Source organism: Pteropus medius, unplaced genomic scaffold, assembly GCF_902729225.1.
Source record: "Pteropus medius unplaced genomic scaffold, Ma_sr-lr_union100, whole genome shotgun sequence".
NCBI lineage: Eukaryota > Metazoa > Chordata > Mammalia > Chiroptera > Pteropodidae > Pteropus > Pteropus medius.
The window spans coordinates 642,395-667,784 of record NW_024345916.1 but is presented as its reverse complement, the minus strand read 5'-3'; the positions used below and the strand labels follow the sequence as shown (position 1 = coordinate 667,784).

Genomic DNA, 25,390 nt, shown 5'->3' with positions numbered 1-25,390 from the left:
CACAAGTGCAAAGCCACCTCAGGAATGAGAGATGCGCATTTGAAAAACAAGGAGAATAAGTGGGGTCAGTGAGGAGGAGGAAGAGAGTGGCAGCAGGCGAGGTCAGAGAGCAAGGCAGGGCCAGGTCACGGGGGCTGCATCAACCTTGGTGATGAATTAGGATCCGGTCCTACGGTTTATTGGAGTATGGTAAGCAAGGTGACTAAGGTCTCTGATTTACATTTTTAAAGCTCAATCTGGCTGCTGGGTAGAGAATGGATTATGGAGGGCCAAGAGTAGAATCGGGGAGACCAGTTTGGAAGTCGCTATCGAGGTCCAGGTGCAGTGTAGATAGAGGCTTGGGCTAGCGTGGTGGTAGTGGAAATGGAGAGATGCAGATGTATTAGAGATTTAATTTGGAACTAGAGCTATTCTATCTTGTCAACAAATTGAAGAAAGATCAACGATGATCCCATATCATTGATGTGGGAACCAGGGAGATGCCAGTGCTTTTATTCAGTAGCTTCATTTCCAAGCAGCTGAATCCATAAATAACTTTTGGTGGAGAACAAGCAGTTTCACAAACTGTAAAGCCTCAAATGCCAAAGTAATTGACACTATTGTCTCATTTCCTCAGAGAGTACAGCGAAGCACTGAAATTCTACAAGACCTTACAGACAGGAATATCTCTGACTTCTTGGTAAAAACATATCCCGCTCTTATACGCAGCAGGTGAGAAGAGATCCTTTATGCTTTTCATCCTGACTCCCTATAGAAAATACTGACCAGGGTCAGAGAAAATTTATTCTCATGATTTCTCAACAATCGGGGCAGTGGAATTTTTTTCTTTTTCCTAATTCGTAGGCCTCACCCAACAGGAAAAGCCATTGAGGCATATACAAGTAAAAGGCAACTTAGGATTAATTTTGTTATTGTTTTTTGTTTTGTTTGGCCAAGTAGTCTTAAAGTTTAACCCATGAACTATTACAAGTAAAATAAGAAAGTATAAAGTTTATCCAATAATGCAACCTCATATTTTAACTAGTTAAGAGAGAAAAAGTTGGGAGGAAGGTGGGGTGGTAAGGGGGAAAAGTTAGAGGAAAACAAACAAACAAAAAAAGGAAAAGTTAGAAGCAAAAAGGAAGAAGGAAAAAATTAGATCAAGCTAGGATAGAGGTAATGGGTTACTGCCTGAGTGAGCCCACAGATTGGCCAGGTTAACTGTACCAGTCATACTCCAACTGTAAATTATCATCTGTATCACTACCCTTTAATATGCCAGTAAACTCCTGTATAAGTGTCTACTTCTCTCAGCTCTGCAGCTGTTCTAAACAAGCCTCAGCTGGGGTTGGACTGGTTTCAGCAGCCCCTATCAGAGCAAGCAGCTTGAAAAGAGCATGTTACAGAGAAAACATCATAGGGACCCCTGATCCAGGCTTCATGTGCTCTGGGGCTTTAAAATAAAACGAACTGTCTAATTTTAGTAGCACTTTTCAGTTGCTTCCCCTACCAGAGCCATGCACAAGGAATAAATGGGCTCAATTAGCTAGAACACACTGCAGATGGTGAAAGCAGCTGCCGAGAAGGCAGTGCCAGCCCAGCACAAAAATAAAAGCAGAGTGCATAGAATTTATTCAATAATGCAGTAAACAACAACCATCCCAAACTTCATTCTCAGCAGCAAATCTGCAATATGGAATTTTGGCTTTTGTGCTTGATGACAATGATAGCTTGTGGGCCTGAACTATGAGGTCTGGAGTTCTTAGTTACAGCTTCTCATCTTATATCTTGTAATTTTATCCCTGATTGGCTGGAAGTCAGTCTCTGAATTTGGGATTGGGAGTAAGTCAGAACTTCACCCAAGTGTGCAGGTGATTATTAGAACCTCATTTGTACAGGCGGAAGAGGAGAAGGCTGCACCCTACACTCCACACTGGTATCGTAGTTGCCATGTTGTCTAGTTTCAGATGGTCTGACGAATGACCTGACAACAGGAAGCCCAGCATGTGCGCTGTGACTTGGAGAGCCAGCAGTGGAAAACATCATTCCTTTTTCTGCATGTGTTCAGGCTTGGCTCCTGGGCTGGGAGGTTTCCATATTGCTTGGAAACACAAAAATGCCCCCAGAAGACTGAGACACCTCAATGAATGTCTGCAAAAGAAAGTTAATTCTACTTCCATCCTTGTGGTATTTATTGTATGATTTGTTTTCCCTTTCAGCTTAAAGAGCAAATTCTGGGTCAATGAACAGAGGTAAGAAGCTATTTTTATAAAACATCAAATTGATCTATTTTAAATACTCGTGCATAAAAAAAAGCCACACTTCAAAGCGTTGTAAATGGAATGTTTCTGTATGTGCTCAGGAAGTCACAAGACACATTCTGAAGGATATATGGCTAGGAAAACACTGGACCAAGAAGATGCTCAGTAGTAGGTCTCCTTGGAGTACAGAGAGTACAGTGTTATTCCCTGAAGACTTATTCCAGATCATTCTCACTCAAGGGAGGTTCTAAAAGCTCAGAGTGGAAAATAGTTTACAATGCTAATGAGAGGACATGTGACTCATTCCTTTTAAGTCTTAGGGGGTCTGGCCCAGCCCCAGACTTAGCCAGTTCCTGGAAACTCAAGTGATTCCAGAGTTTTGGAGAATCGTCCAGGCTCCCTCAGTAATGGGGCCTCTAGAATGAATGCAGAACTAACGTTGTCTTGATTCTAAACCATAAAAGTGAAATCCAGCTTTTAGAATTGCTCCCTAGGGAGAAGTATGGGGTCTTAGCTGGAGCAGAAAGTTGAGGGACAGGGGATAATTTGAGTCCCTAAGAAATAAAGTTCAGCAAATTAATTTTGTTTTATAGAGGAGTTTGGCTTTCATCCTGCCATTGAAGGATTTTAAGCCAGAGTGTGACACGCCCAGATCTGTGTTTGAGCACAGTCTCTTGAGACTTCCACAGCAGTGTGGAAGATGGGTTAGAGTGGGAGAGGCCCAAGGCTGGGATCTCGGTCAAGGAGCTAGAGCTTGAGTCAAAGCAGGAGATGGTGAGGGGCCACCTGAGGGAGGGTGGAGTTGAGAGGCACTGAGAGATAGGCACGGCAGGATTGGTCCTGTTTAGATTAAGGTGAGTCCAGTGCTACCAGAAGTACCTGTAAAGTACAGAAGTGGCACAGGAAAGGGATCATTGTTAGGATGGAGGAGAGTCAGGGAAGTCTTCAAAGAGGTGACATATGATAGATCAGTCAGAGTTGGCCTGATACTCAAGAAAGGGAAAGGCAATCCCAGGAAGCTAGCAGCCCTGTAAAGGTAACCCAGACCATTGGAGGTTCTGGAAGTGGTTGGACACAGCCAGAATATGCCACTCAAGGAAAGGCATGAGGAGGGGTTGGAGAGATAAGCAGAGATCAAGCTCAGAAGGGATCAGGATTTCATCCAGAGACAATGAGGAAACATTAAAAGTTGGTTTATAAAGTAGAGCAATGTCACTCACTAGTCTAGACAATTTCCCAAAAGTGCACATTTTCCTACAGAAACTAGAGAGCTACTGGCAAGCACAGAGCACCACAGACATGGTTCATGTCACTGACCTGGGGACCTCTTATTCCCTTGTCAGGTACGGAGGAATTTCCATCGGAGGAAAGCTGCCAGTTCTCCCCATCACTGGGGAAGCACTTGTTGGATTTTTAAGCGACCTTGGCCAGATAATGAATGTTAGCGGGGTATGTAAACAGACTGGAGATTTGGGTATGACTTTCGACATGCCATGAAACAAAAATTATCATGAGTGCTAACAGGTTAAAAAAAAAAAAGAAAAGAAAACTCTCTTGCTTGTTTATTATGGTTTTCTAGGGCCCTATTACAAGAGAGGCGTCTAAAGAAATGTCTGCTTTCCTCCAACATCTAGAAACGGAAGACAACGTTAAGGTACTGGCCCTGCAAAATCTGCCCTAGAGCTAAAAACTCACGTGAGCTGGTTACTTTATTTTTATTTTCCCAGCTTAATTAAATTCCACCCCTTCTCCTGTTGAAATCCAGCATGGAATGTCTTCCAGCTGCCAAACCGTCCCTCCTCTTCACATTCTTTTTCCTGCAGTTCATTTTTGTTTTAAACAGCTGTTGTTAGCGCAGGGCCTCTGGTGTCCTGTCTAACACAGCCTAACAAAGCCTATCTCCACCCTCTAGGTGTGGTTTAACAACAAGGGCTGGCATGCCATGGTCAGCTTTCTCAACGTGGCCCACAACGCCATCTTACGGGCCAGCCTACCCCAGGACAGGAACCCCGAGGAGTATGGCATCACCGTCATAAGCCAGCCCCTGAACCTGACCAAGGAGCAGCTCTCAGAGATTACAGTGTAAGCCACCACGGCCCCCCCACCTCACAGCTTTTTTTGTTACCCTCTCTTCTCTTTGGAGACCGAGAGAGGATTTTCTTTCATTCACATGAGCTGCTGGGCTGGATGGCAACGTTGTTTAATCAGGCAAATGTGAACATAAGACTTTCAACACTTGTATACCAAACTACTTGGCCATTCTTTCTCCTCATATTTCCTAGGAAAGTAAATATATAGTTGGTTCTGTTCTCTTTTGGCTCTTGATAAGAAGTTGCTCCTGGAGCTTACACAAATATTCTCCTTTCCAGTATGCAAAATGACTGCTGGGAACTGGGAAAGTTCAGTAAATCCTTCATCTCCTCAGCAGTAATTATCTTAGATTCCAGTAATTTCCCTCAGATGGTCCGGCTTTGGAGATGTCGACAGATCCTTGCCTTCTGCAAGCTTAGGCTCTTACCATGTGGCTTCAGGCAGTAGAAACATCGGTCTTGTGCAAGTTGTAATACGTTTGTAGCATACTTAGTGGGAATGCCTTCATTAGTGCAAACTTCTGGTACGCGGAAGGGTCCTTGTTTTCCTATCTCAGTATACTGTGAGCGCCCTCAACCCTGGGCCTGGAACATTTCAAGTGCCGTTGGCTACAAGTTGGGCCCTGGCTCCTTGGAGCCTTCCTCTGGAAACACTCTGGGACCCTTGACCGAGGAAGAATAGTCTGTCCTGGGTTTATTCTCACTCAGCCCAAGTTTCTGTACCTCCTGCCAAGTCTTTTGAATCTGAAATATGAAATAAGAGTCTTTTGTGATTATAAAATAGTAGATGTTCATTAAGTAACGTTTAGAAAATACAGTTCTAAGAACTTATTATATCTATAACCCTACACGGTTTAGGATGTTTCATCTAAATATTTTTGTGTGTTTCCCTTCCAGTCATTTGTTCTACTCTTACTACATGTGGGGGTCACACTGTCTGTAGTTTTATCAGGATAGACACTAGCACATATGGTACCTTTGTGGGAATTAGTAAAAGGTGTTTCTTCTTCTAAGTGGGCACTGTCCCACATGAGGGGTCATAGATTGTATGTGAGGTCAGGTTGGATTTCAGCCCACACTTGACCCCTTAGCCAGATGCTTTCTTCTTGATCCAGAAAAGGGGAAATAGAACCAAGTCCTGTATAACTGGCCTGTTCTCTTTGCACTTAAACTTACATGAAAAATATTTCCCATGTTATGATGTGTTTTTTGAAAACATGTTTTAACATGGTAATTTACTTCTTTTAACAACAACAAATAATAAACTTCATAGACCATAAGTGACTGTCTACATAGAAAATTCAAGAGAATCTGTAGACAAATTATTAGAACTGATAAGAGCATTACAGTATATGAGACCAATACAAAAATTGATTTGTATATACCATCAACAAATAATTTCGAAATGTAAAAAAAGAGAAAGTTTATCTGGATTTCATATTAACATGGAACAATATTCGACATTAATATGGAACAGGAAACCCAAAAATATCCACTTAACTTTGACCCAGTTTAAGACAATTGAACAAAACGACAAACATCAGGTTAGGGAAGGGGATTCTGGAGGCTGTTACCTAGTGTTGGGTGAGGCCTCCCCAGAGCCTGACTTTGATCTTTTCCTGCTCTGTTCTTCCTTCTTCACCTCTCTCTCCCTGTGTCTCCTGCCTTGCTGCAGGCTGAAAACTTCGGTGGATGCTGTGGTTGCCATCTGTGTGATTTTCGCCATGTCCTTCGTCCCAGCCAGCTTTGTCCTTTATTTAATCCAGGAGAGAGTGAACAAAGCCAAGCACCTCCAGTTTGTCAGCGGAGTGAGCCCTATCACCTACTGGTTGACCAACTTTCTCTGGGACATTGTAAGTGTCAAGTCACAGTGCCTCCCTCACCTCCATTGTCCCAAGAGGGATGGGCACTGTGTCTGCTCCGACTGAGAGGACACAGCGGGGTGGGGCTCTCACACTGCCAGAGCTGCTGGAAGACGCTGTATCAAGGGCCTCGTATCTCCTGGCATCTTTTTAGAAAGGCACAGACCTAGGAGCCCTGAGCTGGGGAAGGACATGGGGCTCAGCTTAACAAATGCTGAGTAGGGGCTCTGCATGCCCTACCCAAAGGGGCCTTCTGACTCACCAAATAATCACTGCACCGCAGGTATGAGGCTGGCCTTTCTGGGAATAATCTGGAGCTGAAGAGGTAATATCAAGCAATCCTTCATCTCACATCCTCTTCTTAGATCCTGCCCTATCCCCAAAGGGCTAAGGAGGGAACTTCCCCTGTGACAGTCACCAGATACATATAGGACACCCAGTTAAATTTTAATTTCATATAAACACTGAATAATTTTTAGTATAAGTATGTTCCACCTCCAAATATTGCATGGGACATACTAAAAATTAATTGGCTGTTTTTCTGAAATTCAAATTTAACTGGGCATCCTATATTTTTATTTCCTAAATCTGGCAACCCTGCCTACTGACTTTATTTTGCTTTCCCAAAGTAACCATACTTTTCCTATATTGGTTTAGCTACCACATTAGGGAAAATGAAGAAAAATTATTTACCAAATCAACAGCAGATTATTACCCCTCTCACAACCAGGATTGGTAGAGGCAGGGAGGGGTCAGGATGGAGTACTTCATGACAAAGCGTCAAAATTAATTGGCAGCAAAGACCTATTTATAATGTAGCAGGGATCATTATGACACCAACTCCAGTCCATTCTGGGTTTCTTGAGTAACAAGATCCTTTGTTTCAACTTAACATTCTAAGACTAACGTGAGTCCCCGCGCCCTGTGGTGATAAGATACATCATGATGGAGACCAACACAAACAACCTTCTCCACTATGGCTTTTAACAATGACAGTAACTAGTAAGATTCTCAAAGACATGATTTATTTTAGCTTACCTGACCTGTTAAGCAGCCATTGCTTAACAATTCCAAACCAGAAATTATTGGTAGCAACTAAATTCTTCCCTTTCTTTTCTGTCTGTATGAAAAAAAACTTATGAACATATGAGGAGGAGATCAGATTCTACAAGCCTCACTTTGAACAAAAACATCACTTATAGGAGCCCATGTTGGCTAATATGTTGTTTTTTCACTCTACTTTTTGTAAAAGATGAAGAATAGAATTTACTCTGGGGGCTGACCCAAGCACATACCTGGCTACAGACAGAGATCTCTGAGCCTAAGGCGAGATATGTGGATAGAAGGACAGAGTGGTGTCTTGAGGGGCAGGTGATACTAGCAAGGTAGACCCTTGGGAGTCCAATGAAGGGATAGAAAGTAGTGGGTAGGATGTTAGCAGGCTTCCTGATGCTCTAGAATTTTAAGGCTGGCCTAGACTTTGAACTCTGGCATCTATATTATTGGAGTTTAGCACCCTAATTAGTCAGTGGCAAATAGATGACACATGCCTAGGGGTTGTTACTGAATTAATGAACATACATTCCCTGTTTATATCATTTAGTCAGCATATAGATCTTAAATTCTTATCTTTTTATACATGTCATCTATTCTATTTTTTAATTTTGAAACAATCGCAAACTTACAGGAATGTTGAAAGGACAGTTCAAAAGTTTTTTTTACAGTCATTTGAGAATAATTTTCTAATTACATGCCCCTTCACCAGCACCTCTGGTGTGTACCTCCTACAAAGAGACACCCCATGCAACCACAAGACACAGCTGTCAACATCAGAAAACCGGCACTGATGCTTTCCCCCCATCTAATCCTCAGACTCCACTCAAGTTCATCAACTGCCAAATAATGTCTTTTATAGAAAGGGATCTAGCTCAGAATTATGCACTGCACTTAGTTGTTCTGTGCCTTCACCTTCGGCCAGAAATGGTTCCTCAATCTTTTCTTGACACTCATGACCTTGACATTTTGAAAAATCACCAATTATTTTGCAGAATGTCCTTCAGTTTGAATTTGCCCCATGTTTCCTCATGATTAGATTCAGGTTATGGAAGCAGCATCACAAAGAGATGCCCTGTTCTCACTGCATTCTATCAGGTAGCTTCTGCTCCCAATTTATCTTATTACTGATATGGGTCACTTTGGTTACTTGATTAAGATGGTATCTGTCAAGTTTCTCCACTGCAAAGTTACTCTTTTCTTCTTTACAATTTATAAGAATTTGAGGAAGAGGTACTTTGAAGCAATGCAAATATCCTTTTGTTACACCTTCCATTTATTTGTTTGTTTGTTTGTTTGTTATATTTATATGGAATCATGTTTCCTGTGTTAGTCAAAAGATTATAATACAATACCATTATTATTTATCCTGATGCTCAAATTATCCCCAGTTTGGCCAGTGAGAGCTTTCAGGGTGGCTTCTGTCTCCTCTTGACTCATTTCCCCGACCTCTTTGAGCACTTCCATGCTCTGTGGCACAGTAAGACGTTCCAAGCTCATCCTCCACCTCCCCCAGCCCTACGTGGAAGCTGTCATTTCCCGCACAGAGCCCTGGTTCCTTCCAAAGGAATGTGGCCCTCAAAACCAAGATCTGGGTACCAGATGTGTTCATTGCCACTGGGGTCTCAGTAGTCCCGGGCTTTCTCAGTGTAGAGAACTAGAAGAAATATATATGTATATACATAGACAAACACTCATTTACACCTATATTTCTCTATCTATCTCTATACCAAACACTATGAGCTCACTAAAACCCCTAAATCCAACCCAATGCTATGGGTTCATTCTGGCTTTCTGGCTTTCCATATTTGTAACTCCCTTCTCCAAGAGTGAGAAAATGGCTCTATTACCCCTGGTTTCTATCATTGACCTACCTGAACAATACACCTGGATGTAATAAGTCCCCCATCTCTCCCACCATCTCCTCCCCAATGTGGACACCCTCCATACTCTGCTTCGGTTCTGATACCCAGGGCCAAATCAATACTCTCATCACCCCACCAGCCCGCCCTCTGCAGATACCCTCCTCACCTTCTCAGGTTCTCCTCCTGCTCAGGACCACTGTCACTCCTCCCCTAACCCCAATGCGGCTGTTTATCTTTCCCTGTCCATCCTGATGGCTTTAGGATTGAATTATGTTGGAAGGGAAGAGAGGAGAAAAAAACAATGATAAGGTATCATCTATTTGAGCTTCAGGAGGCCGAGGACTATATCTTAAGTTTTTCCAAATTCTGAAGACATGCTTAGAAAGTAGAATCAACCAGACTTCATGACCAATGGAAAAAAGAAAATGAGAGATCAGGTGGGATTTTATAATTCATTCTTTTAAAAAGATACAGACTGAAGGTCCCCTGCGCAGGGAGGTGGGGTAGGAGGACTAGGGACAATTTAACATATGCTCGCTAACCAAGAACTATTTAGACAAATAGAATCAGACTATGTATGCTGGAGGAGCCTGGCCGGGCCTTCATTTGACAGAACAAGAAATAGAGGTAAAGAGAGGTAAAGTGCTTTGCATTCCCTTTCTGTCTTCAAGGTGAATTATGCTGTGAGTGCTGCCCTGGTGGTGGGCATCTTCATCGGATTTCAGAAGAAAGCCTACACTTCTCCAAACAATCTTCCTGCCCTTGTTGCACTGCTCATGCTGTACGGGTGAGTTGTTTGAGCCATTAGCTAAGCCACCAAAAGGGAAGCCAGGGGTGGGGGGGAGGCATGTTCTTCTGACAGAAAAACAAGGGTTTCTGGTGGCAAGGTTAGCTTCCAGGCCCTGGCAGGGGCTGTGGCTGCTGCCTAGGTTTCTGTCTGGCTTCTATTTCTTACTCTACCCATAGAGGTGTTTCTAAGGCTCCATCTACTCAGGGACATTGAAGACACCCCACGTGGCCTGAATCTTCTTTCAGTCGAACTATGCCTAACCAAAGTCTGGGAATCTGTCACTCCCCAGTTCCTCGCCCACCTGTGATTCTGATTCATCTGTGGCCAACTGTCCATTGCAGTGTCTCCATCTGAACTAGCCAAGAGTTACGTGCATACAGTAGAAGACTCCATCTGAAAAGCTATTCCTGAGTCAGGGCCAAAGGATGTCACAGAGATTAAATCTAGTATTATTATAGAGCGAAGCAGGCAACTTTATGTTCAGGCCTACCTGTGTAACTGTGGACAAGTAATTCACATCATCTGGGCCTTAGTTTCCTCATCTGTAAAATGGAGATAATGATACCTGGCTCTTCCTATGTGGGCCAGTAGAGTCTTAGTAGAGCAAATGGTTTCCATTTGTCTCTCTTGGAAATAGAGAAAATAGAGAATTCAGGAACCAGTGAACTGTGACAGTGAAACGTGAAGATGAGCTCGTTGAGCTCTCAGCTCAGTTTTGCTGATCCGGATTAAAATAAAAAGCATCGCAGGACAGAGATCGATCTTGTGCGTTGTACGAGGCTTTATAATTTACAATGTACATTCATAGCTCCTATCTTATTTGCTGCTCTCAAAACCCTCATGAGGTGGTCAGGAAAGGCATTATTATCTCCATTCAAAGATGAGGAACAAAGACCAAGGGATGGAATACCTCTTTGGTCCCCCCGGGATTCTCGCCAGTTGAAACATGGCACCTCATATGTGAGGGGAATGTATTATAACTAGGGGTACAGCAGATGGAATGGAAATTGGCACTGTATCACACTGAATTGTGTCATTTCACACAGATGGGCAATCATTCCCATGATGTACCCAGCATCCTTCCTGTTTGATGTCCCCAGCACTGCCTATGTGGCCTTGTCTTGTGCTAATCTGTTCATCGGCATCAACAGCAGTGCCATCACCTTCATTTTAGAATTATTTGAGAATAACCGGGTGAGCATGACTTTCTTGCCTTTCTTATTTGATTACTAAGATACCAGAGAGTATGTGACAGTCAAGCAGAGCCAAGTGATGGGCAAGCATTGTGTCTGAACAAGCTTAGTGCACAAGTAAATGTTGCTTCTTCCCTCCCTCCCTTCCTTCCTTTCTTTTTCTTTAAGCTCCTTGTTCATGTGTGTGCTCTGAATGTCATGGTTTTCTGAGCTTATTCTGTAAGCTATAAATGACATTCCATCGTCCTAAGCTTTTAGATTTTCTTACTCCTTCAAGAAGGTTTCCTTGGGGACTTTGAGTGTTAGGTTTTCTACACACACACGTAGGTAATGCATTCATGTGATTTCAAAATTTAAAATGAACAAAAACATACACAATAAAAATCTCCTTTCCGCCCCTGTTTCTCAGGTGTCTAGTTCCTTTCTCCAGAGGCAACCTCTCATTTGAGTTTCTTATGTAGTCTGGAGACATATAAGCAAATATAGATACATTCTTTGTTCCTATTTTTTATGCAAGTAGTAACAGAGTAACATATACTCTTCTATGTGGCAATTAATCCTGAGGACGGGATTAGGAATTTGTGGTGCTGAATGACTCACTTTTACGAGCAGCAGTGTTCAGTTGTCCCAGCCACACCTCCCAGGCTACTCTTTTCCCAGGAAGAGCTGGCCAGACCGAATCCTAAATACAATGGCAGTGGCTACAGGGCCATCTTCACTACACACTCCTACTTCCAGCCTGCTGTGTCTGAGCCCCAGCCGTGGCTGTCCTAAGGACTGACGGTCTCACCCACACGCCTGTGTCCTCAGTGACCTCTCTAGCCTTTCTCTCCCTCATTAGGTCTTCACAGTTCAGAGGGTGGGCGCCAGCCAGTGCATCTGCACTGCTGTCCTGCGGCCCCTGTCCCCAGTCCTGCTTCTGGACCTGCTGGGAATACCCAAGGCAAATCTGCACTAACCACTCCATCCCATGGCCTCCTAAAAATGACTCTCCCCCGGCCTCATCAGGCTTTCTCTGGCCACTAAGAAAGAAACAAAACCCAATCTGTCGCATGACTGATAAAAATGTACCATTGTCACAGTTGGACCCCAGAAGGGAGATGGATGAGAACACAGACTCCCACCCCCACCCTCCCAATGGTCAGAGCATCCTAGTGGACTAAAAATGCTGCCTTTTAGAGCTGTTTTCGTCAGAGACTCACAGGTTCACAGGCTCACAGCCTCCTAAGTCTTAAGAGAATGTATTACTTCAGAATAATTAAAAGTGGGCTTAAAGCAACTCAAAACGTTCTCTCTCCTGCAGGCTACACTCATTTAGCCAACATTTACTGAGTGCACCCTCATCTCCTGCATAAAAGCTAGTTGCTTTAGCATATATGATCAGATAGTTGCTGCAGAAATATTCAGTACCCCACAGAAGGTTCCCCAGGTCCCAGTAGCTGCTGTCCCTACTCAGTTAAGAGGTGTTGACTAGGTGAACACCATGCGATGGATGTGCTGATATCAATAAGTATGACCCATTCATCCTGCCTTCTCAGATCTCCCATTCCAGTCAAGAAATGACCTGAGCATCCGATTAGAAACTAATACAAACCAGTGGTCCCCAACCTTTTTGGCACCAGGGATCGATGCTCCTATGAGAATCTAATGCCTGATGACCCGAGGTGGAGCTGAGGCAGTGATGCTAGCACTGGGGAGCGGCTGCAAATACAGATGAAGTTTTGCTCGCTTGTCCGCCACTCACTTCCTGCTGTGTGGCCCAGTTCCTAACAGGCCACAGACCAGAACCGGTCCACAGCCCAGGGCTTGGGGACCCCTGATATAAACCACAGTACATGACATTTCGTATGCCATAACAGCAAAGAAGTGAGACACATGAAACACTACAGAACAGAGTGGGTACAAAGACCTAGGCTACAGGAGCCAGAAGGAAATTCAATTTGAGCCTGGCCTGGAATAAGTAGAATTTTATTAACTCATTTAATAAATAATGATGTGCCTACCATGAACTAATCATTGTACAAGGTATGTAGGAAGGACACCAGAATGATTAGGATCTAGTCCGTGTCCATCAGGGACCACTGATCCATGGAGAAAGTAAGCAGGTAAAAAAATAATAAACCTTGGCAATATGGGAAGTGTTATAAGAGAGGAGTATTTTACCATGGTAATCTGGAAAGGCTTATGAGAGAAGGGGTTACTGGAGCCAGTTTTCTAAAGAATGGCAGGAATCTGTCAGGGCAGAAAGCGAGAGGACCTTCATCCCTGCTCTGGTCAACAGAAGCTGCAAGTGCAAAGGCCCAGAAGCAAAAGATCAGAGTGGCTTCTGGAGGAGGGATGGGGGAGACCATGGGACATCATTAGAGAGATATGAGGTCATGTAAGCAAAGGTGTTGGGGCTGGACAGGGAGGAGGCTTTGCAGTGGGGATGGGCCAGATAAGTGGGCAGCAGTGGCCTTTTCTGCCTCACCCCCTCGGTGTCCCGTCTGCCTTCTTTGGGGAGGCTCTGCCTGACACTCTGAGGCTAAGACAGCAAGCAGAGTCTGATCACCTGAAAACAAGTCCCCCCAACTCAACACAGACACCAGAGTCTTTATCCTCTTTTCTCTTGGTGACAGCCACACGCAGCTGTAGGTGTCTTGTGGGAGCTGAGAAGCAGAGCCAATAGATGCTCAGGACCCCTCTTCCCTTTGGTATAAGGTGGGTTAAGGTAGAGCAGATGAAAGATCCTCAGTCTCCATTGATGGCTCCCACCTGTACCAAAGAAAAGAGAGCTCGGGCCATGTTCCCACATCTGCTGCTGCATCTTCTCGTAATAAATACCTTGGAGGGCCCCTGTGTAATTTCAAAGTGAGTCTGCCTGTGCGAGTTCCCCAAGGGGCCACTTGGCTAGAGGCACCTCCTGTGAGTATTTCAAAACTTCCCTATCTGCTTGACAAATCTCTCCTGTGGCCAGTCTGGCTGCTAAGCCCCCTCTGTCGGAAGGCCTTTCCCTAGTCCTGCCCAGTGAGGGCATCCAGGCCCCACTTTGCTTAGGAGGTGGCAGGTGGATTTGAGCCCCATGCTTGACTGTCCTGCTTTTCTGTGTTTCAGACGCTGCTCGGGTTCAATGCCATGCTGAGAAAGCTGCTCATTATCTTTCCCCACTTCTGCCTGGGCCGGGGCCTCATTGACCTGGCGCTGAGCCAGGCTGTGACAGATGTCTATGCTCGGTTTGGTGGGTGGCAGTCAAGTGTGGCCCTGGATCTTCCAAGACCGGGAGGGCTGCCGCTCGAGATCTTAGGCCAGACCTGCAGCCCGGGCTGGGGCGGGAGCGGGGAGCTCCTAGTTGGTCTGGGTTGTCCTGCCATCTAGAAGGGGGCTCGGGTTGCCTGTTTCCTTGGCTGAGGAGCCACAGGAGGAGTCGAGGGCAAGCCTTACTCTTCCCTACTCTGGCTTGCAGAGCCAAAACGTGACTTGGATTTGACTCTTGCTTAATCCCTTGTCTAGCTGGGCTGTGTTGTAACTAGGCCTTTAAGGGCAGCTGAGGCAGCCAAGTGGACTTAATTCCTGTCTCTCTCCGATGGCCTCCATCCCCAGGTGAGGAACACTCTTCAAATCCGTTCCAGTGGGACCTGATTGGGAAGAACCTGGTTGCCATGGCAGCAGAAGGGGTGATATACTTCCTCCTGACCCTCCTCGCCCAGCACCACTTCTTCCTTACCCAATGGTATGCCATGCTGCTGTCCTGAGGGTGCCAAGGTCCAGGGACTTGGCTTCATATCCACGTGGTCATCTTTTTCCTCATTAGCCCCACACCATGATAGTTTTTACATTCTCAAGCCTGTCTTGCTCTGAATAACACAAGAAGATCACATTAAAATAGGCACAAGAGAATTTGTGAAAAAAAGTAAACTTTAAAGTATTTAAAATATACTGTTGTTAGTTTCAATCACTAATATTTAATCCCTCTCATTTAATTAACAGACACTCATTTTAAATTGGATGATAGCATTGCAAACAATAATGCTTAAGGGGGATCCAAAGTACTAGAAAATAGCTGTGCGTGTTCATGAGAAGATAGACAAAGCAGGCTCCTTTGCTACTTGGAGATTTGAGAGTGGGGACCGGGCAAGAGAAGGGAGTAATAACGGGAGAGACATGAGATGAGTGGAGCCATGAGCAGTATGAAGGAAGAAGGACAGTGATTGTGCCCCCACCCACCCCATAGGGAGGAAGTGGCTGCCAACCATGACCCCGCCTAGCAGTTCCATTCGTCCCGGGCTCTTGCCCCAGACCCTGCCTCATTCTGACGTGGGCACTCAGGTTTCTAGAAGGCAGCCCCACTGTAATCCAGGCTGACCTTTACGGGGCCTGGCCCAGGGGACTAAACTGCAAATCGCTGGGCCCTCAGAATAAGCTTTCCTAGACAATGCTTGTCTCTTATCTTTTCATCTTCTCAGGCTGAGTCTGATTATTTATAAATAAAGAAAGGCTTGTTTTTAGTTTCGGTCCACAGGGAACTGAGTTACTGGATACGAGTCCTCCTCCCTACTCACGGGGTTGTGAGGAGTGGATGAGATGATGGGGACTTTGCCCAGGGCTGACTCTGGACTCGAGCACTTGCCCTCTCTTCCTGATGCCTGATGCCTCTCCTGTTGGGAGTCCTTTTGAGAATTCAAGTCTTAGGGGATGGAAAAACCAGCCTGGGGAAGCAGTGAGGGAATGGGAAGAAGAAGAAGGGGACAGTGCTGAAGATGCTGTACACCAACCCAACCCTGTCCCCTTTCCTTCCTCTAGGAATGCCGAGCCCACGAAGGAGCCCATCGTTGACGAGGATGATGATGTGGCTGAAGAAAGACAAAGAATTATTAGTGGAGGAAGTAAAACTGATATCTTGAGTCTAAATGAACTAACCAAGGTAAGGGAATAGATGTAGGGAGTTAGTTGGAGGTGCCAGTTGGACCCAGAGAAGATACGATGTTGTAATTTTGCCTTAGACTAAGCAATATGCTTATACAAGCAATTCATTTTTCTAATTTTATGTGGGTTTGTCGTTTTTGTACTTAATGTGTCTTCCAAGAATCTTGAATTCCAATGTATTTTCCCTAGCATTCCACTTGGGTACTGACAAAGGGCCTCAGCCAGAAGCACTACTACCAAACCTCATTAATCTTTCTCTGGTCCATTTCTGCACAGTAGGTCAGCTTCGAGATTTCTCACTCCTTACAGCACCTCCCAGGATGTCCATGTTAATCTCTAACCCCTTCGTATTGGCAGTTTTTGCCTAAACCATCCTTTGCTCTCTCTTGCCCTCCCTGCTCTCACTCTCTCTCGGTCTTCAGTTTAGTTTCTCTGATCCCGCAGATCTATTCAGGCACCTCCAGCCCAGCGGTGGACAGGCTGTGTGTGGGAGTTCGTCCTGGAGAGGTGAGTACTCTGCAGATCACATTTAAAAGAGCTTTAGACAATCTGCTCCTGTGCATGTCTCTTCTCCCTTTTAAAGCTGAGCTATCAAATAGAAATAAAATGCAAGGGACCATGGGTCATTTTAAATTTTCTAGTAGCCACATGAAAAAGGTAAAAATAGGTGCAATTAATCTTAATCACTTATTTTATCCAACATATCTGAAATACTATCACTTCAAAATGTAATTCTTATAAAACATTATTAATAAGATATTTTGTGTTCTTTTGTTGTGTTTTGTTCTAAATCTTCAAAATCCAGTATGCGTTTTACATTTACAGCACATGTCAATCAGACTAGATGCATTTTAAGTGCTCAGTGCTGCTGTTAGGGAGGAAAAATTTCTTTCCTACTACCCTCCTAGGTTTTCAGGCTCTATAAATTGTTGACAAGACAGATTGACAAGAGAAAAACAAAGAGAAGTTTGTTAGCATGTGCATCGCACATACATGAGGAGACAAATGACTCAAAGTGTTGATTAGAACTTGCATCTTATATAGCATCTTAGCAAAGGAACAATGTATTTTTAGAGAGGTGTCAAGACGAAGGAAAGTGACTTTGAGTTTCTAAGGTGGCACATTGTAGGGAGACAAATAGATGGGAAAGTAATGGTAAATAAAAGCTAGCTAGGAAAATTGGTTATGCAGATTCCTCTGGTGCAGTCTCCAGGCTGATAAGGGTCTAAAGTTGTCTCCAGTGGTTAACTTCTGTCTTTCCTGGTAGGCAGAGGAGGAGGAACACCTTCTAAGTTTATGTCCTGCTCTTAGGCAAATAGGGGGAGGGCAAAGAGCTTTTCTTATATTTGCTTCTTCTCAGTTGCTTTCAGCTCAAAATTATGCTTATGCCAAAGTGGCATATTTGCCATGGCATATTCTGCTGCCCTGTGCCACATGGGGCTAATGGCCTCCGTAATGGCAGCACAGATCTAAAATGCTTTCCCCACACCTACACACTTGCCTTAGGACCTGACACTCCAGATTCTCTTGAGCTCTAAAGTAGGGCCAATTCTTTGTGTTTCCTCTCAGTGCTTTGGCCTCCTGGGAGTTAACGGAGCTGGCAAAACAACCACTTTCAAGATGCTCACTGGGGACACCACAGTAACATCAGGTGATGCCACTGTAGCAGGCAAGAGGTGAGTGCCTTGCTCATCCTGGCTCAGGGTGTCTCTCACGGGTCCTGGGCCATGTCCCTGTCCTGGCATAGGGAGGAGGGAGCATCAGAACCTGTGTTTGAGGGTGACTCTGAGTGCCTGAAAGCTCTATGCAGAGAGGTGGACCTCCCAGCGAATACGATCCAAAAAGTCTAAGATATAGACCCTCTGGAAAATTGAACTGAATTGTAATTATTAGGAAATTTCTCTCTTAGCATGGATTCTCAGAAAGTTCTGGGAAGCACTGCATCAGTAGTTCTTACTTTTTTGGGGTTATGGACTCCTTTGAGCATCTGATAAACACCTGCACCTTCTTCCTATAAATACATACCATTGTCTCCCATTACCTGCCTGCGCACATTCAGGGAATTTACTGAGCCTTGAAGCACATTTGTGACCCTGCAGGTTAAGAATCCCTGTGGTAAAGCATCCTTTCTCTGGGTCGAGTTTCTAGGTGGGGGCAGGTTCAAGGGCTATTGGGGACCGTAATCTCCATTGGTTATTTCTGTGCTAATGCTTGGCTTAGCCAGGTCAAGGAGCCTTTGTAAAGGGGAAATTGCCCATGCCCTTGGATTCCAGAGGGTGCTTGCTACTCTCTGTAATAAGATGTGAGTAAACAGACTGGTTCTCTATGGACACATAGAGATGGAGAACTTGTTTGCCTCAATCCATTCGCTGCTTTTTGAACAGCAGAGCTCACATACATTTGTTGTGCCCAGAGGAACCCTCTGCCCTGGTTTATAAGTGGAATTAGGTGCTGCTCATGTCGGCCCAGCATCAGCCTGACTGGGACCTCCTTCCTTCACCTGAGAGCCATCCCCAACATGGCCCAATGCCCGCTGGGCACAGAGAGTCCTGAGCATGCTTCAGTGGGTCAGACAAAATTAATTTAGTTTCCCCGCCTTCCCCAGCCACCCTGTTGGGTCTAGAGCAAAGGGATTGGCAGAGGTAGAGCCAGGCCGTGGCTAGTTTTCTCTTATCTGTAGATCCAGCTTAGCTTGCAAGCTAGCAAATGACTTCACAGTGGTAACGTCTTGGGGGCATGGGGTGGAGGGCAGAGGGATGTAATAGGATTTGCCATGAGACATCAAGTTACAGTCCAATTAAGACACAGTCTGATGCCCAGAAGTTAAAACCAAGATGGAAGCTAGAAAGAAACTATAGTTTTAAGACACAGGGCTGGGGTTCTCTGGTTTGGTAGCTCCTGTGAATTTGAGAAAGTACCCTCCTAGTTCCCTGAGTGGTTTTAACTGGCCCAGCCATAACTGAAGTTGTTTTTGTCATAATGGGGAACTATATGGCCTCTTTTTGTCCCATCCTTTATTCATAGACTCTAAGCTATAAAGTAAGGGGAGAAGAGATTAGACCTGTCTATGGGCAGTCTATTTTTTCATCATGGCGATGTATTTTCTAATGAGGGAGAACATATTAGTCAAAGGGAGTTGATAGAACCCAGTTTGCTTCATCTCTTCTCCCTGCCAGCCTTTTGCTCTGGGTGGTGATCCATTTGCTTCCTCTTTCATTGACTATATCTCTGCTAATAAATACAAATGGGGAAATTTACTTTCACTGGGAGGCATGTATATTCACTAGCTCCTTCCCAAATGTCTTCTCAAAAAGGATCAAAAACACCAGTCAATTTCTTAAACCTGTTTCCCTTTGTTTTTAAACTGACACTTGAGGTGCTCCAATCTAAAACCAAAGCTAACTTGGGTAACAGGTATTCAATTTATCCTGGACAGAGAAACTTGGGAGGATCTGACTGGACTCAAAGCTCAGAACTCCTGAAGTTTATCATTTTCTAACCAAAGGGCCCCTGCTTTGATTCCTCAGTGTTGTGCACATTTCTGACGCAAAGTGGGAGAAGAGAAGAGGCAGCCTCCTTATCCTATTGGCAGAAGCTCCTCGAGCTTCAGTTTTCTAGTTACCCCTCTATGAAGAAAACTTGCTAATTGCTTTTTCTTGTTGCAGTATTTTAACCAATATTTCTGAAGTTCATCAAAGTATGGGCTACTGTCCTCAATTTGATGCAATTGATGACCTGCTCACGGGGCGAGAACATCTTTACCTTTATGCCCGGCTTCGAGGTGTACCAGCAGAGGAAATCGAGAGGGTAAAAGATGGTTTGTTGTAACCTCTCAGGAATTTGGTAAACCATAAAGATATTTCATGAGAGTGCAATTTTTTAGAGATGAGAAAGCTGTAGAATGCTACCCATCCATTCATTCAACAAATGCTTACTGAGGTGTCTACTGTGTGCCAAGTACTGTTCTAGAAGACAGGGGTAAAGCAATGAACAAAACAGTCAAAAATATCCCTGTCCTCATATCTAACAAAACAATGTATGTCTTTGTCCTTCCACTCAGCAATCTTACTTCCGAGAATTTACCTTGAAGATATGCCTCCCACAATACTAAATGCATATGTACAAAGTTATTCATTGCATTTATATTTGCAAAATATTGGCAATTACCTAAATGTGAAAGCATAAGATGTTGGTTGAATAACTTATGGTACATACATACAATAAAGTCTTGTGCAGCTGTAAAAAAAAGAAAAAAAAAGAAAAAGGAAAAAGAACAAGAAAAATCTCTGTGAACTGATATGGAGCTATTTTCAAGAGGTTTTTCTTTTAGTTAAAAAAGCAAAGTGTTAAAAAACACATGCGTAATGCTTTTCATGTAAGAAACTTGGAAAAATAAGAAAGCATACGTATGTTTGCTTATCTTTACAAATAGAAAAGATAAACCAGAAAACAATGAATTTGATCACCGACAAGAGGGAAACTGGGTGAAAGGGTGAAGGAAATTAAGAAGTACAAATTGGCAGTTATAAAATAGTCATAGGGAGTAAAGTATAGTCGATAAATTGTAATAACTATGGTGCCAAGTGGGTACTAAACTTATCAGGGGGATTACTTTGTAAATTATATAAATGTCTAACCACTATGCTGTACACCTGAAACTAATATAAAATAATATTGAATGTCAACTGTAATTGAAAAAGAAAAAAAAGAAAAAACTCTAAAGGAACATTCTATTTAAAAAATACAGGGGCTATATTCTTCAATAGAATCAAGGTCATAAAAGACAAAGAAAGACAAAGAAAGGCAAAGTCTATGGAAATGTTCCTGATCACAGAGGCTAGATAGACACAGTGACTGCATACTGGGCACTAGACTGCACCCTGTACTAGAGAGAAAATAATGCAATGAAGGACATCTTCGGGCCAACTGACAAAACTGAACTATGAATAATTAGATTAGATTAGAATGGTAGATTAGGTTAGATTAGAACAGTATATTAAAGTATAGTAACAATGTTATGTTTACTGACATTGATAATTGTACTGTGGTTATAGTACAAGAATATTTTTATTCTTAGGAAATAGACACTGAAGTATTTAGGAGTAAAGGTCCATGATGTATCTTACCCTCCAATGGGTCTGAAAAAAGTATGTGTGTGTGTGTGTGTGTGTGTGTGTGTGTGTGTGTGTAAGAGAGGGAAAGAAGAGAAAAAGCAAAAGTAAAGGGTTTGTGAGTATTCTTTGTACGATTCTTAGTTTTACATATTTCTGTAAGTTGGAAACTATTCCAAATAAAAAGTCAAAAATGGAGCTTACACTCTAGTGGTAGAGACAGACGGTAAATAGATAAGTAAGCAAAATATACAGTACATTTGTGAGTGAAAAGTCCTTAGCGAAAAAATAAAGCAACGAAGAATTTAGGGGGTAGGTTTGCACTTTTAAGTAGGGTGGCCCAGGGAAAACTTCACAGAGGAAGGAAGTGACTTCTGAGTGAAGACCTAACGAAGCTGAGAAAGTGGGCCATGTGAATATCAGGCAGGACATTCCAAGCAGAGGTACAAGTGCAAAAGGTAGAAGCATGGTGGGTTTTTCTCCAGTGACTTCCTTAGTTTCCTGTGAGTACGCGTGCATGCGCACACGCGCGCACACACACACACACACACATACACACCTGTTATTTTCTATCATACTTCTCTATTGCATTCCCTCAAAGCACTGTTATAATCTGTCATTATTCTGTTTATTTCAGTGGTCTGTCACACACCCCCATCTGTGAGTACAAAGTCACTGGCTATATTCACTACTATTCTCCAGGGTCTAGTACAGTGCCTGGCTCATAGTGGGTCCTCAAAAAATAAAATCTGATGCACAAGACCCCAAGTATGACCCAGTTGAGGGGTGGAATCAACAGACCACTATCTTCTCAAACAGACCCTAGACTCTTTCTCTTCCCCTCCTAGCCATAGTCTGAGACACTGGGTAAGAAGCTCTGTCTTGCTCGTAATGAGGCTAAAGTTCATTCCTCAGGGGCCAGTGAGCTGACCAAGGCACACTGGAATCTAAGGCACAGAGTGCAAAGGAGATGCCTGGCTGCCGAACCGTGTACCAGAGAACATGAGTCAGCCGGTGGCACTGTTTTGGCCTAGCGTCTGTCATAGAGGTGTGAGATCTGGAAGCTCTCAGCTTTGAATTGCTGGAGGTTTGGAGTGTTTGCTTGTTTGTCTTTCCCAAATGAGATTTCTTTCTCTTCCCTAGGTGGCAAACTGGAGTATTCAGAGCCTGGGCCTCTCTCTCTATGCGGACCGCCTGGCAGGCACCTACAGTGGGGGCAACAAGCGGAAACTCTCCACAGCCATTGCCCTGATCGGCTGCCCGCCACTGGTGCTGCTGGTGAGGGCCACCATGGGGACAGGCAGGCCTGAGGGCTGGTACCAAGTGGTGCATCTCTGTGGTCGGGTCATCAGATTTAGAAAATGCAGCGGTCTGTTTTTGTCTTGACTGTTCCCTATACTTCTCATTTTGAGCAAATCAGCACAGAGTTTGGTTCATAGCTCTTGGGGGAAGCTGGAGTCACAGCACATTCTTACTCTGAGTTTCTGGGATGTCCCTTGTGGGAACACAGGCTCACAGCAGGGAAGCTCAGCCCCTCTGAGGAATGTCGGAATGTCGGGTGTCTGCTCAGAAATTACTACTGCCTAAGGAGGTCTGTTTGGGATCCAGAGTGGATAGGAGCATTGGCCTGCATCAAAGGCTCATGTGACTCTCACTCGGAGCCTGAGGCCCCTATGCTCATGAGGTCAGGGGTTTATGAGGCCATGGGTCACAGGACTCAGAGGGAACCAGAAAAGTCATCTAAGCTATCTCCCTGTCTCCTTGCGAACATATCAAAGGCTCATGTGACTCTCACCAGAGCCGGACCAGGCCCAGGCCTGAGGCCCCCATGCCCATGTAGTCTGGGGTTTATGAGGACAGGACTTGAAGGGAACAAGAAAAGTCACCTGGGCTCTCTCCCCGCCTCCTTGCAAACAGGAATAAGGTTTGGAGGGGGTTTTTTTGTTGGTTTTTAAGGTAATTCTACTATTGCCTTAATCAACGTTAACCCATTCCTGGGATGAAATGGGTCTAGAGGTATGCATGACCTATCTTTTCTCTCTAAATTCACTGCGTGCCTTCCATACTCTGCATCTGGGTACCCCGGGTCTTGTCCCACTGGGGAGTGACTTCGTGCATTGTCAGCCAAAGACAGTGCTCAGAGGAAGTCAGCCAGGGAGGGGGTGCGGGTAGTAAGCAGGGAAGGCTGACTCTAAGCCCGGCCCTGCCCTCTCTGCCTCCCCACAGGATGAGCCCACCACAGGCATGGACCCCCAAGCACGCCGCATGCTATGGAACACCATCATGAGCATCATTAGAGAAGGGAGGGCTGTGGTCCTCACATCCCACAGGCAAGCGATTCCCAGGTGCTGGAGTGGGCGGTTGGGCAGGCAGGAGTCCTCCCCACACCTCACCTCCTCTCTCTTGCCCCACAGTATGGAAGAATGTGAGGCCCTGTGTACCCGGCTGGCTATCATGGTGAAGGGCACATTTCAGTGTCTGGGCACAATTCAGCACCTCAAGTACAAGTAAGGAGATGGCGAGGTACCTTTGTTACCTTCCTGGTGGGGTCCTCCTTTTCCTCTCACTCTCCAACATCCCTATGGTAGAGCAGGTGAGAGGGGACTGTTCCCCATGTAGAAAGAGAAAGAGTTCTAGAGCTGAAAGGTAAAAGCATTTTATTATAGAGGGGAATAATCCTTGATCATGTTATAACATTGAAATCAGTTATAACCGACGCAGTTATACCGGGACATAAGGGTGTGGGGAAGGCAGCTGGCTGTGCACGCTCTCTCTTGTGGACCATTCTTTATCCCCACGCCAGCAACCCACTCACCTGTAAGTGGAGGAGGGAAGCACAGACGGCCCTGGCCCTGGCCCTGGCAGCTCCATGTATTCTGGATATTTCCACAGGGAAGTGCTCCCTTTCCACACCTTTACACCCACCTGGCCAGTCCCTTACAGGGCCAGGTAGCCTTTCTACCACTGAGTGAGCACTGGCCCTGTGAGCCTTCATGGGCAGGCCTATGATCTCTGCAGGGGCCTAAAACCACCTTTGAATTCAGTGAGTACATGAGAAGGAAAGAAGCAGGAAACATCCATGCCTCCAGGAGTTGGACACAGGAAGCTGTGACATAGGTCTGGTGATCCACATCACCACACACACATTTAGACCTCTAACAACTAGTATTGAACTATCTCTCCAGAAACTACCATGGATTTTTGTCCTCCTAGTTTTAAGCATGCATAGAAGATCTATCGTATGGGCTTTTAATCCCCAATATTTTTGATGAGTCTATTCCTTATTTTGGGATTGCCTTAGACCCAACTACTAACAGGCCCGTACCACACCACTGTGGGTGTCCCGTAGGTTTGGAGATGGCTACATCGTCACAATGAAAATCAAATCCCCAAAGGACGACTTGCTCCCTGATCTGAACCCCGTGGAGCAGTTCTTCGAGGGGAACTTCCCCGGCAGCGTGCAGAGAGAGAGACACTACAACATGCTCCAGTTCCAGGTCTCCTCCTCCTCCCTAGCCAGGATCTTCCGGCTGCTCGTCTCCCACAAGGACAGTCTACTCATTGAGGAGTACTCGGTCACACAGACCACGCTGGACCAGGCAAGTCACCGAGGGGTGCTACATGCAAAGCAGGGCTGTGCAAAGGCTGCGCCGGACCTCCCGACCTGGGCTGAAATCCACATGAGAGGGAGGCGTGACATGCCTGAGTTTTAACACTTCAGTCCATCCATCCATTGGGGTAAAACACGGTATACCAGAAATTGTTTTCTAATACTATTTTAGTATCAGCAAACTTCACTGACTTTACGTCATTCTTCCCCACTAAACTAAGATCGTATTTCATCCTTCCTGGTTTGTTGTGGTGGCTTTTTCTTTTTCAGATCAACTTTACTGATGTTTAATTTACATACAATAAAATAGATCCACTTAAAGTGTACAATTCGGAGAGTTTTGATAAATGCATGTGTCGTGTGTCAGGTTTTTTAATGTGATCACTTTTTTATTGTGGTAAAATATATATATGTATTATAATTACCCATTTTAAGTGTACAATTCAATAGCATTAAGTGCATTCACATTGTTGTGCAACCATTACCAGAAATTCTCCAGAAATGGTTTATCTTCCCAAATTGAAATTCTATAGCCATTAAATAATAGCCCTCCACCCCCACCCCCAGCTCAGCCACTGGTAACCACTATTCCACTTTCTGTTGACTACTCCACATACCTCATATAAGTAAAATTATACAGTATTTTGTCCTTTTTTTGGTAGCTTATTTCACTT

At 44.5% G+C, this 25,390-nt stretch overlaps 1 protein-coding gene across 1 annotated transcript in view; it reads left to right on the top strand.

Annotated features, from left to right (window-relative positions):
* ABCA4 (ATP binding cassette subfamily A member 4) overlaps nt 1-25,390 on the top strand; it is a 107,560-nt gene that overhangs the window by 76,092 nt on the left and 6,078 nt on the right. The window contains exons 28-45 of the mRNA XM_039874816.1: nt 617-711; nt 2,199-2,231; nt 3,584-3,689; nt 3,820-3,894; nt 4,153-4,322; nt 6,006-6,183; nt 9,782-9,897; nt 10,947-11,094; nt 14,187-14,310; nt 14,673-14,802; nt 15,873-15,993; nt 16,440-16,502; nt 17,565-17,671; nt 19,661-19,802; nt 22,250-22,384; nt 23,333-23,436; nt 23,521-23,613; nt 24,456-24,705. Coding sequence (XP_039730750.1) covers nt 617-711; nt 2,199-2,231; nt 3,584-3,689; nt 3,820-3,894; nt 4,153-4,322; nt 6,006-6,183; nt 9,782-9,897; nt 10,947-11,094; nt 14,187-14,310; nt 14,673-14,802; nt 15,873-15,993; nt 16,440-16,502; nt 17,565-17,671; nt 19,661-19,802; nt 22,250-22,384; nt 23,333-23,436; nt 23,521-23,613; nt 24,456-24,705 — 2,190 coding nt within the window. The remainder of the gene's footprint in view (nt 1-616; nt 712-2,198; nt 2,232-3,583; nt 3,690-3,819; nt 3,895-4,152; nt 4,323-6,005; nt 6,184-9,781; nt 9,898-10,946; nt 11,095-14,186; nt 14,311-14,672; nt 14,803-15,872; nt 15,994-16,439; nt 16,503-17,564; nt 17,672-19,660; nt 19,803-22,249; nt 22,385-23,332; nt 23,437-23,520; nt 23,614-24,455; nt 24,706-25,390) is intronic.